Below are 12,532 nucleotides of genomic sequence, written 5' to 3'. Positions count from 1 at the left end.
TATTTTTAGGTGGTATTTCATGCTGTGATTCAACAACATCATGAAATCTCAATGTTTTCTACCCAGTGAGTTTCTTCTGGACCTAGGAAGGTAAGACTATGCCTTACCCGAGATATTTACTAAGGTTCTGACCCCTCACAGTGGCATGAGTCGCTGACTTCCTAAGTCCCATATTCCTATTTAGTCACAAAGAGTTAAAATACTTTTCCTATTATGTTAGTTTTAAAACATGGCCCAAGTTCTCTGATACTCCTCTCATCCAAAAGTAGGGTTCTCAACATTGTGAAATGTACTAAAAGCCACTGAACTGTAGGCTTAAAATGATTTAAATTGTGAATTTATATTATGTAAATTTTACCTGAATTTTTAAAAAAGTATGATTCTCGTCTGGCCAGTGTGAGCGTAAACCTATGAACCAGGTCACAATTCATAACACATGCGGGCTCAATCCCCCGTGGGGGACATGTGGGTGGCAGCCAGATAAATAATTCTTTCATCATTGATGTTTCTAGCTCTCTCTCCCTTCCTCTCTGAAATCAATAAAAATAATTTTTTAAATTAAAAAAAATGTTTTTAGGTATGATTCTCTATCTCCTCCTCTTGAATCTAGAGTCTGTGCCTGCTTGACCTGTAGAATAGGGCAGAAACGATGCTAAACAAACTGGTAATTGTTTCTATTCCGTCTTCTATGATATTCACTCTTAGAACTAAGACACCATACCGTGAAGATGTGTAAGCAGTTTTTGCACAGTTAATTAAGAGAGGAACTGAGGTCTCCGAACCCAAGCCCTCACTTAGTTCCTAGACAACAGCCAGCAATAACTTACTAGCCATGTGAAGGATTCTCCAGCCCCTGCAGAGCTGCCTCAGCCAAAGCTATGAGGAACAGATAAACTCTCCCTGCCAAACTCCGCCTAACCTGCAGATTCGTGAGCAAAATAAATGCCCATAGGTGTTTAAGCCACTAAGTTTTAACTTTTTGCACTCAGATGTCGAGTGTGACTCGACACAGTTAGCATCGGTAGCAGCTCTTTTTATACTCTTAGAATGTATCAATAATTTGAAATATTAAAAAAATTCAAATAAATAAGTTTGTATGAAAAGAAACTCCAGTTTTTTATTCTACTGCCGTGCTTTGTAAAATCTGGGGTATTTAAAAAATTAAATCCCGAGTAGAATAAAGGAATCGAGAAAAAAGCAAGCGAGTGCAAAGGGTTAAGATAGTTTGTTATGCAGCAATAGAGAACTGGTACTTGAATATAATAAAGAGTGGCTGGTCAAAAATGGCTTCAGAAAATTCTCTAACCTGGTACCGTAAGTCACAGTAGATTCTGACAAGCATAATCTTTAGCACCAAAGAATTCATTCATGCATGTTCTTCACAACTTAACTGAGTCATATTCTTTCTAACATGTTCACCCAAAACTATGCATTTGACTTCCTTGTTAAGAAATGTTTTTAAAGAGAGAAAATAGGCAAGAAAGCTACCAGGGCACAAAATCTCAAGTTATCAAGCAACAAAAAGTATAAACAGCTCTCAATGTATCTTCTTAAAAAAAGCAACTTGAGGTGAATTTTTCATACCACCCTCTTGCTCAGCCCAAAGCGTCAAGGAGCTTCAACTCTGCTCTCTCCTTACCTCCAGCCTCTCAGGCGGGGGCTCATTCTGCAGGATTCTCAGAGCTTTTGCAGCAGCATCGTGTTTTGCAGCTTGTCTTGTCTTTCCTTTCCCATTAAATTGCTGTCCTCCCACAGAGAGTTCAACTTGATAAAGTAAGGGTGGTACTGGAAATGGGTAAAAGTACCTAAAAATAAAAGGGGTGAGGGAAATTAGTCTCAGATGGATAAATCACCCATACATTCTCTGGAAAATTGCAGGTACTTCATTATGGGTCTTAATTGCATTAGTGTTTGCTTGCCAATGAGGACTCCTCATCATATATGCAGGGCAAATTTATTCAGGACTAAAACTGTCACACAGTATTTACAAAATCTAAAGTGAATAAGCTTTGCTGAATCAGAAAACGTAACTTGCTCTACTTTCTCATATCTGAGAGTCTTACTTGCATGTCTCCAAAAGGCTGGGAATTTTTTAACAGAAGTCTTTTCAAAAGGACCCTCATTTCTGGAAATCCCAAAAGCCTGTAGCCTGGGAGAGGCCGGATTACAAACTTCAGAGTTTGTATTTTTTAAATGGTTCTGATTCCCCCCAAGTAGGGCAGGGAAATGAAGACTTCCAATTTTAATCATCTCTCTATCCACTAATGTCTTATGGCATTTTCAGTCTGAAGGAGTATTGCACTATACCTATACGCCAAGGCTATTTAAAAAGCACAGACGTTCAAATGTCAAAAAGTACCCACCAAATAATAATCAGGTAATCACTGAACGCTGAGATTCCCAGTACTGTGGGAATCATGATAAAAAGTGACTCAGTTACACAAAGCAGTTACAAGGGTGATCTTTAACCAAACTGCTTGGGGGCACACAGTGAGGAACATGCTCAGGCCCTTTCCAATGACAGAAGACAAAAGAGCATCAAGATGCATTCCCAAGATACCAACACAATGAAGACTGACTTCAACATCTGGCAGGCCAAAGATGACCAAATTATCATGAGCCCCATAATGTATAGATTTCATTATTCTGTGTGAAAGATCAGATAAATTTTCACCTGTATTTAAAACACATACATACCTTGGGGGATAAGCACCTCCTCTCATGTTGTAGTTATAGGTGGATTGCATCCGAGAATAAGGGTCAACAGGCTTATACATTGGTTTTTTTCCAAGTTTCATGCACAGTGCATTTAGCTCTACAGTAGGGGTTATGCTGTCTGCAACACAGAATTAACACAAGAACTTTTTCTTTTTTCTTACACGAGAATGATAGTCACTAAAATAAAAAAGAATAGCATGCTTTCTATTAATTTAATTCATGATACAGTTTATGAAAGAGTCTAAGTACTTCACTGGTAGGCATCAGGTCAGGAAATCCAAGAATCTGCTGTGATCTCTAGATATTAATACACAGTTAAAGACACAAAATGTACTCTAAGGCCGCGGTCGCCAACCTTTCAGACCTCACAGACCACCAGTGGTCCATGGACCACTGGATAGCAACTGCTGCTCTAAGGGCTATTAGAGGGAGCGACAATTTAACACAACATGTTATCAGTGAAAGCCACATATTTCAGTTGTCACAAATATAACTTCCATGATTAAAAAATCCCAGATGACCCCAGCTGGTATGGATCAGTGGTTGAGCATCGCCCATGAACCAGGAGGCCATGGTTCAATTCCCGGTCAGGGTACATGCCTGTGTTGCGGGCTTGATCCCTAGTAGGGGGCATGTAGGAGGAGGCCGATCAATGATTCTCTCTCAACATTGATGTTTCTATCCCTCTCTCTGAAATCAATAAAAACATATTTTAGAAAAACCTAGGTAAGCCCTAGCGGGGTGTCTCAGTTGCTTGAAGCATCGTCCTGTACACCAATAAAGGTTACGGGTTCTATTCCCAGTTGGGGCACATACAGGAGGCAACCGATCGATGTTTCTCCCTCACATTAATATTTCTCTTTCTCTTTCTCTCTTCCTCTTCCTCTTCCCTTCCCTTCCCTCCCTCTCCTCTCCTCTCTCTCTCTCTATCTCTCTCTCAATAAAGCCTGACTGGCATGGCTCAGTGGTTGAGCATCAACCTATGAACCAGTAGGTCACAGTTCGATTCCCAGGGGTTGCGGGCTCAATCCCCAGGGGGGGGGGGGGGGGGGGGGGCTTGCTGGAGGCAGCCAATCATGATTCTCTCTCACCATTGATGTTTCTATCCTTCCCTCTCCCTTCCTCTCTGAAATCAATTTAAAAACCATATTTTAAAAGTAATAAATAAAATCAATAGAAATATATCCCTGAGCCCTGGCCAGTGTTCTCAGTGGTTAGAGCATAGGTCTACACACTGAAGGGTCTTGGTTCAATTCCCGGTCAAGGGTACATACCTGCGTTGCAGGTTTGCTCCATGCCCCAGGTAGTTGGGAGTGTGTGGGAGGCAACCAGTCAATCTCTCTCTCTCATCAATTTCTCTCTCTCTTACCCCCCCCCCCCCAACTTCCTCCCTTCCACTCTCTCTGAAAAGCAATGGAAAAAATATCCTCAGGTGAAGGTTAACAAAAACAAAACATATCCTCAGATGAGGGAAAAAAATCTTAGGTGACTGCCCAAATCATTTTATTGTTTGGGAACACTTAACCGATATAACTTTTATTTTTTAAATATATATTTATTAATTTCAGAGAGGGAGAGGGAGAGGGAGAGGGAGAGGGAGAGGGAGAGGGAGAGGGAGAGGGAGAGGGAGAGGGAGAGGGAGAGGGAGAGGGAGAGGGAGAGGGAGAGGGAGAGGGAGAGGGAGAGGGAGAGGGAGAGGGAGAGGGAGAGGGAGAGGGAGAGGGAGATAGAAATATCAATGGTGAGAGAGAATCATTGATCGGCTGCCTCCTGCATGCCCCACACTAGGGATCGAGCCCGAAAACCGGGGATGTGCCCTAACAGGGAATTGAACTGTGACCTCCTAATTCATAAATCGATGCTCAACCACTAAGCCAGGCCGGCCAGGCCTGATATAACTTTGGTTGTACTGATTTACTGGGTTATTGGCTTACACTTAGAAGTATGTTTATACACACTATTTTATAGAACAATGCATTTATTAAGTACTAACTGGATGCAAAGGACTGTGCTAAGCTTGAAGGACACATTCTTGCCCCAGAGGAGCTAAAAGTAAACAAAATACACTCAAAGAACTACAACACAATGTGTAATAAAGGCAGGTATAGAAACACTGAGAAGACAAGTAAATTCTATCTGGTGAAGTTAGATGAGAACCACAGATATTTCCATTCTCACTATTTATAATGGGATTTGGCGAATCAATCATGTGGCTATACTTGTTAGGAAAATGAGTTATTTTTACATACAACAGGAGCAAATATATCTTGGGTTACCTCAGAATTATCAACTTTAGAAAATACACACTATTCATTTTCCAATTTTTTTCTAAGTTCATCCAATTCATAACTCTTCAAAAAAAAACACCCCACAACTTGGAAACATTAGTGTCAGTGCACAATCACATTTAAAAACTCATATCAAACACAGAATAACACTAGCAATGGCAAAGTTCAGTTTAAATGCACACAAAAAGCCACTTTAAAATGCTTCTTTTGGGTATTATATAGAGGAAAACAAAAATGTCCTGATTCTGTACTATAACTGGTCTGACTAAATTTAGTGCATGAATCAAATTTGTAAGAATATTTCTGGATTTGGAAAACCAGAGGGTCACATGAATAACCAACTCAGAATTTCTACCTAATATCAGAATTACATTTTACTTAATTCATATAGTTGCATATTAAATATAACTTGAATCATTTTAAGATCAACTCTGACCCATCACATTTATCTGCAGAAGAGAATGAATTTAAAGACACAATACCACAAAGAAATCAAAAGCAATGAGAAAAGTGGACTAAAGTGTTCCAGGATCATTCCTGCATACAAAAGGCCTAGGATAACTTCATGTACTTCAAGGGTAACTGCTAAAATAGCCATTCCTCCCACAGCCGCCAGGTCAGGGGTTCCCAACCTTTCAGCAGACACTCTTCTTTATTAGTATTTTTCTCACTTGGTTTCCTTGTTTGAAGAGATATTATCTACTGATTTGTATTTATTTTCTCATTCTTTTTAAAGATCAGGAGACATATAACTGATAATCAGGGTTTCTGATCAACATGTTATAATCACTATCAGCACACTGAGTTGAAGTGATTCTAACTAAAACCTACATTCGTGGCAATCTGTACAAACTTATCAAGGGGGAAAATGTATTTTCACTGAGCTTTTCTGAAATTTTAGTAATTATTTGGTGACAACCCCACCTCCCATGAATGCTTCTCCAGACCGTCAGGAATGGAGGGACCAGAGATTGGGACCACTGCTTTAGAGTTGGGATAAGCATTTGCCACTGGTAGTGCAGAATCTGTGCTTTCAAAATTCAACAAGTTAGTTAAGAAATAATTCATATACATACTAAATGGGTACCTCTAGACATACTTTTGAAAGGAACCTGTCTTGGCTCATGCATAATACCTGGATTCCTTCCTTCGCTACGAAAAGGGCGGACTATGGGTTTAGGAAATTTTGTTCCTTCCAAAGCTTTGGCAGCAGCTGTGTGTTGGGCTTTTTTAATACTAGTTCCTTCAGCTTCCCAGCGCTGATCTCCAAGTGTTAGCTGTACTGTAAACACCTACAAATGAAAATTGTGAGCTCTCAATTCATGAAACCTGCTATTAGTTGTAATGTCATTTGGACCTTGAACATATTTTATGTCATGGTTTAAAAGGCCTGGTCATTATATTGGTAATTTATCTCATTACCACCTTTTTTGGTTTTTATAAACACAAAAAGATATATATATATATATATATTAAATAGCACTCCATGAAAAAACTATGCTTTAAAAGATGGGGGTACGTACAGACATTGTAAAATGTTTTCTTATATATTAAAATATTAGACACATTATTTGGAAATCATCCAAATAGATATTGTCTTCCAATTACTTCTCATGGAAGAAATTTAGCAAACTTGATTTAGATACATTACAGCAACTCATATAAAATTAAGGTATTTGTTTTGATGTTGTAATGTGTTTGTGGACTCTTGCCTGAAAACACAACCCCAGTAGGATAAAACTTGAATAAATTTGGGAATGTCAGCCAGGTTCTAAAATGCTGCCTTTCACTTTCCTAAGATTGCACTATTCAGACACTGCCTCCACTTTCTCGAAGAAAATCAGATCCACAGCAAGCAGAGCTAAACAATGTTTCCGAATTCAATTTTAAGGAGGCATACAAAACAGCTAATTTCGTTCTCAACAAATGGCCTCTTTTTTAAGTATAAAGGTAACTGCACTCCACTCTTAAAATTAGGTTATGTCAATGCTATCAGTATTGAGTTAATACTGTCAGAAATGATGACACATCAGAGCACTGTGATTCATTAATTTTGGTGTGCAACTGAAGAATAACCTAAGAAGCATGGTAAAATACACACCCCGAGAGATTTCCAATTAATAACATGAGGGACAACTGAACATGTCTAATTTAAATGAGTTCCAAAGTGATCATGATGCACTCAAAAGTGAGACTCACTACTTTGGAGCTTTATTCTCCTGATTTTATCACTGAATATAACTTTATTTCATTTAAAATAATTTATATGAGAAATGTTGACTTCAGTATGTCTAGGTCATTTCAGTATGGTGCATAAAGGGAGGGGGGCGACTTGCCTTCATAGCTGATTTTTCTTATAGGTCTTAACTTTAGGATTCCCTCAGTGCACAGCTTCCACTAAAGGGGAAAAATGAAAGACTCCTTCATCCCCCTTGAAACATGGGGCTTCCTGGATTTATGCTGCATTTCACAAGGTTAGTTATTTAAGTACCAATAGCATGAACACAAACCCCTGGCTGGCCTGAGCAGAAGCCTGCAATGCTGTGCAAGCCCTGGGTCATGATCGTGATTCTTTCATGGAAAGGCACTGAAGGGGAAATGCTAAAAAACAAAATTAAGCGTTAATTCTATTAACAGTTTTGCCTTTCACCAGAACCTTACTCATCCAGTGCTGTTGTCACTCTGTTGCCTTCTGTGTGGAGGGTGGTTGCGAGTTAGAATCTTAGTTTTTATAAAATTAAGTGTACACCAGACCTCTGACTTTTTAAATAGTATAACAGTCAACTAGGAGGGAATAACTCTTCCTCTTTGAATGAGTTGTAAGTTTAAAAAAAGTGCAGTTATAGATTGACCACACAGCCAAATTACTTAGAGTATCAAAGTTCAAGTAAGAAAGTACATATTTTAAAAATATCAAAATAGTTAATAAAGGGAATCTCAAAGTTAACATCTGCAAAAAAAAAAAAAAAAATCCTGTAGAAGAAACAGAACAGTTATAGAAAATGACTAATTGCCTGCTGAAAGTAAAGTAACTTTTCAAAATATGCTTTAGAATAATGTTAAAACTAGCTTCATGTGAGTGAAAAATCTGTTTTTCTTAAATACATAATTTTTAAATAATAATAGCAACCATTTCTCAAGCATTTACTAAGTGCCAGGCATTGTGCTCCATACTTTATCATATTCTCTCATTTAGTTTTTACAATAGACCTATTTGATAGGTATTATTATTCCCATTTTACAGATGAGGAAACTGAGGTTCAAAAAAAGTAGTAACTTGCTCAAGTTCACAAAACTAGTAAGAAGCTAGGATTCAAACCCAATTCTGTCTGACTCCAAAGGCCATTTACCTAACCTATGCTATGGTTCCTAAATTATGATAGTGGTTGGTGTTACTTTTAGTCAAATGAAAAGAAAACTTGTTATTATTTAAGGCTCCAGGTTTGCATGTCAACAAAAATGAGACATAAAGAGACAATTCATTAAAACTAGGATCAGAAACAGGAGGCTGAATTCCTTATCACTCATACTGTAACTTCTCATACTATATCCTCTCATACTACACTGGCAACAGATAAAGCTAGATATGCAAACATTTAAGTTCCAAGATCTGCATTAGCAAGAATATTAAACAAGCTTAAAAAACTGAATTCCTGAACAAATAGTAAACATTTACATTATAGTCATTTTTCATTCTCTAAGATAAGAGGAATGACAAGGATAACTGACACCAGAGACAATCCAAAAATACTCACTTTGAGACCGATTCCTACCTCTCATCTTCAAACTTTTTACCTGATGGCTAATAAGTGGCAAAACTGATTTTCAGTTCACCCCTCTCCCTGCCCAGTCTAAGGTACTCTTGTAAACAAGCAGGAAAGAAGCCAGAGGTAGGCCGTAGCCAGGATGGCCGAGAGCCTGGAAAACTCAGAGGAAATCATTTGCAGGTGGTTGAGAATATACTAATTGGAGCTTTAAAAGCAAAATGTTCTAAACAGAAGTATATCTTTTATTTGACCCATTCTACAAGGATGAAAAAAGAATCAACTTGCCAAAATCTGTATCTTTTCAATCTCTTTAAGACAACCACAGTAGTTTGAAAATATGTATTTTGAATCACAGCACCACTCGCAACAGTATAAAAAAAGAGAGAAAACATTCCTGGTGGGTTATAAATGCACAAGCAGTATGAACAATATTTACCTTACAGTGAGCTGGACCTTGCTCACGCAAAAGCTTATACTCAGGCTGAATCTTGTTGAAACGGGCTAACTCATTCACAAGACACATTGGGGTTTTCTCTTTGGGGTGTGCCATGCTAGAAGGAACTGAAAAATAACGTAAGAGCATTGAAGTCAAGTACATAGACTGCTGCTCTCCTATGGATATGAAAAAGAGGGAAAACAAACTAAAGGTCTGAGGATTTAGAGCGGCAGTAATGCAAAACTGCAAACCACAATGGGGGCACGTGCCTGAAGACAGCTGGGAACTTTTCTGAACCAGCTGAGTCCAGCTCACCTGGGAGAGGGTGTTTTCAAAAGAAAGAGAGTAAGAAGTCAGGGGAATAACTAAACCATGGCAGGCAAGCAAGATCTGAAATCAGATGAAGCACTGCTATTACAACTAACCAAGAGAGTAACATGGAGGTCTTCTGAGCAGACATATACTGGTTACGGCAACAGCTGTCAGCTGTATTCTAATCGTTATTTCACAACACACAACATGCCAACACCATTTCTCAAACAATAACTGTCATTTTCCACACACTTAACTTCTCATTCCAGGGTGTCCCCTAAGTCTGATCTCCAGAGGCTGCCATCCTCAGACCTTAGCTATTTTTGAAAATTATATTATGTTAAATAAAATGGCCTCAGTGGGCAGGAGTTTTACAAAGTCAATAGAATGTAGATATAAGACACATTAGAAGAAAAAGCAATACATCAAAGAGAACTGAAGTAGTTGGTGCCATTGCCTTTTAAGCCGGACTCAAATGGCAAATGTGGGTAAAACTGAATCTCTAGGATTATGACAAGTCAAGAATGCTATCTGGTGAGCCAGTCAAACGATGTCTAGAGCCATGCAGCTCAGAGTGGGACAAGCTAATACTCTAAGAATAGATTTACAAAGTAAAGGAAATAAAACAATGAAATGCAAAGGAAATTATCAGGTGTAAGGGATAGAAAGGCACTTGTTACAAGGTGACTCTGCATGGAGACAACCATGCTCACACTCCATTTAATTGGTTTTGCCACTTTAGGAAGTGAGAGGGAGAATATTGTTTTCAGTTGTTTTTTTATTCAGGTGTTTCAAGTCTTTTCTAATAAATGAGCACATTTTTAGTTTCCTAATAATCAAATTTCAGTGCCTCTAAACTTACTTCCTTTTTATAAATCTCTGCTTCTTCGTTCAATCTCTAATTGATCCTCACTAGGATTTCTAAACTACCTCTGGAATCTCAACTTAAACTTATTCAAAATAAAAATTAACAAATGCAAATGCACTCTTCTGCTTGCCAGTAAAGCCGAGTGCCCCCTTGCTTGGGATAAATTCTTAGAGACATACAAAAAGGGGGCTTACAAGAGTTCTTTGTCAGTTCTGGGAAATAATTTTAAAAGCAGAATTTTCCCATACAACAATGACTATCCAAAGTGGAATTTACTGTTCAATTCTCTCTGCCAGCCACCACTTTATAACAGACTAGACATTATAATTTAGTTTTCAATTCTCTTTTTTTACACTTTGAAATGGTCTGTCAACCAAGGCCTCCATTCAATCCAATGCAAAACCAAGTGTTTTATATCTGAGATAAAAAAGCTTGGGCAGTAATATTTTCTTCTGCTTATTGAAGGTAAATATGAGAGCTCCCTAGCTCTGCAATCTACTTAGATCAAAAATACAGGCTCAGAACACATTTGAAACAGAAGACACTTGGATTCATACGCTTGCTTACCTGCAGCTGCAATGGTGGGTGTAATAGATGCAGAGGGTAAAGCAGAGTTTTGAATAGGTCTACCTGCATTTTCAGAGGGCAGAGAGCTAGTAGTAGAAGGAATACTCATCAAAGGCTGTGAGAGAAGAGACTGGTTCTTGTTCAGTATTTGGCTCCCTGAGAGAGCAGCAGATGGGTTCTGAACTTGCACTTGAACTTGAGACATGGTCACTTTCAACAAAAGTGAACAACTGCAGGTAAACAGCTTTCAGTGCAGGTTAATTCAGTGCTATGAAGTCTAAAGTTCTACCTAAAAGTTGTAAGGGAAAGAAAATAAAAAGGTAAATTATAGAGGAGATATGTAATTGCCAATGTTCAGTCAAAACTGGTGTCACCTTCTCAAGCATGAAAATAGCCCAATTTAGCATGTAGCTATGACCATGTATTAGAACTGTTACTCCTTGGTATACAAGAAGGTTCCTGGTTTTGTGACTTTCTCAGTGTTTTTAAATTACTTACAATACCCTTATGCTCTGCATATTCATTTTATGAAGAAAATCAATAGGGTATCATAATATTTATTGGTGACTATTAAGAATTACAAATTGCAGCTTATATTAAAAAAATATAAAAATGTTAAAATATGGAGAGGTTTTTCCATACTATATGGGATATGGTAAAAGTTTCTGGCCTCAAAATTCTAGGAAGCTGAAAGCAAACGGGGTTCTAACACCATTAATAGGTGAATGTAAATACTGCTTCCATTTAAGGGCAACGTGCTCAGATTGGCACCTCTAGAGCTTTCCTTTAAGCTGACTGAAGAGAAGAATTTCTCTTTTGCTGTTTCTTTTTATGATGATAAAAGATCAATTTGTTTTCCTAAGAGTTTTGTTTTGAGATGGTCTCAGTTACAGACCCCAAAGAAAACTGTTGCACTCACATCAATGCTTGATCCTGAGAAATCTGAATAGCAGAGAACATTCTATTGATTTGTACAACTAAAAGCAAAAATAGAGAAGATGAAGAAGAGAGGAACAGATTTCAGACTGGCAATTTTACTGCTGTGGCTGGTAAAGCCTCCTGGGGAAGCAGAGGAGATTGTTGACTGAATCTTCTAAACTCCAAAGGCATTCTTTCTAAATACACTGATTTCTTCACAAGTCCAAAATAAGGACAGTTCTGCTCATTTTCATGACCATCATTCAAAAAGCTGAAAATACTGAAGGCAAATGTACTCAAAAAAATAACCAGTAGCAACAAAGAACAGAAAGCAGAAACCAGCAAATGAGTTTTATTACAGAGTAATTGTTCATCACTTTAATTTTTTCAAAAGTCTCAAAAATGATTTTTAAAGAAAGCTAGACCTCTAGAAAGATGAATGACCAGAACAATTAAGTTACTTGAGGATTCCTGACATATTCTCTCTTGCTGAGAGCAAAAAAGGACTACAAACCTCAACCAAACCAAACCAAATCCAAAAAACTCAACTACAATATGACTTTGGATCACAGAGGCATAAACAGTACCCTATTCAACAAAATTGTCCAATATTGCAGTTCCACTGAGGATCATAATGATCTTAGCAGACAAGCTGCCA

General features: G+C 38.0%; 1 protein-coding gene across 6 annotated transcripts in view; it reads right to left on the bottom strand.

Moving 5' to 3' along the window:
* Positions 1-12,532, bottom strand: part of STAU1 (staufen double-stranded RNA binding protein 1) — a 74,828-nt gene that overhangs the window by 35,804 nt on the left and 26,492 nt on the right. For all 6 annotated transcript variants that reach the window (XM_028144993.2, XM_054723761.1, XM_028144991.2 and 3 more), the window contains 2 exons: positions 2,698-2,836; positions 1,640-1,805 (listed from right to left, as the gene is read on the bottom strand). In XM_028144993.2, the coding sequence (XP_028000794.1) occupies positions 1,640-1,805; positions 2,698-2,798 (267 nt within the window). In that variant the 5' untranslated portion in view covers positions 2,799-2,836. The remainder of the gene's footprint in view (positions 1-1,639; positions 1,806-2,697; positions 2,837-12,532) is intronic.

This window comes from Eptesicus fuscus, chromosome 12 (assembly GCF_027574615.1).
Source record: "Eptesicus fuscus isolate TK198812 chromosome 12, DD_ASM_mEF_20220401, whole genome shotgun sequence".
Classification (NCBI taxonomy): Eukaryota; Metazoa; Chordata; class Mammalia; order Chiroptera; family Vespertilionidae; genus Eptesicus; species Eptesicus fuscus.
Note: the sequence above shows the minus strand (reverse complement) of the source record. Positions and strands in the feature narration are given on the sequence as shown.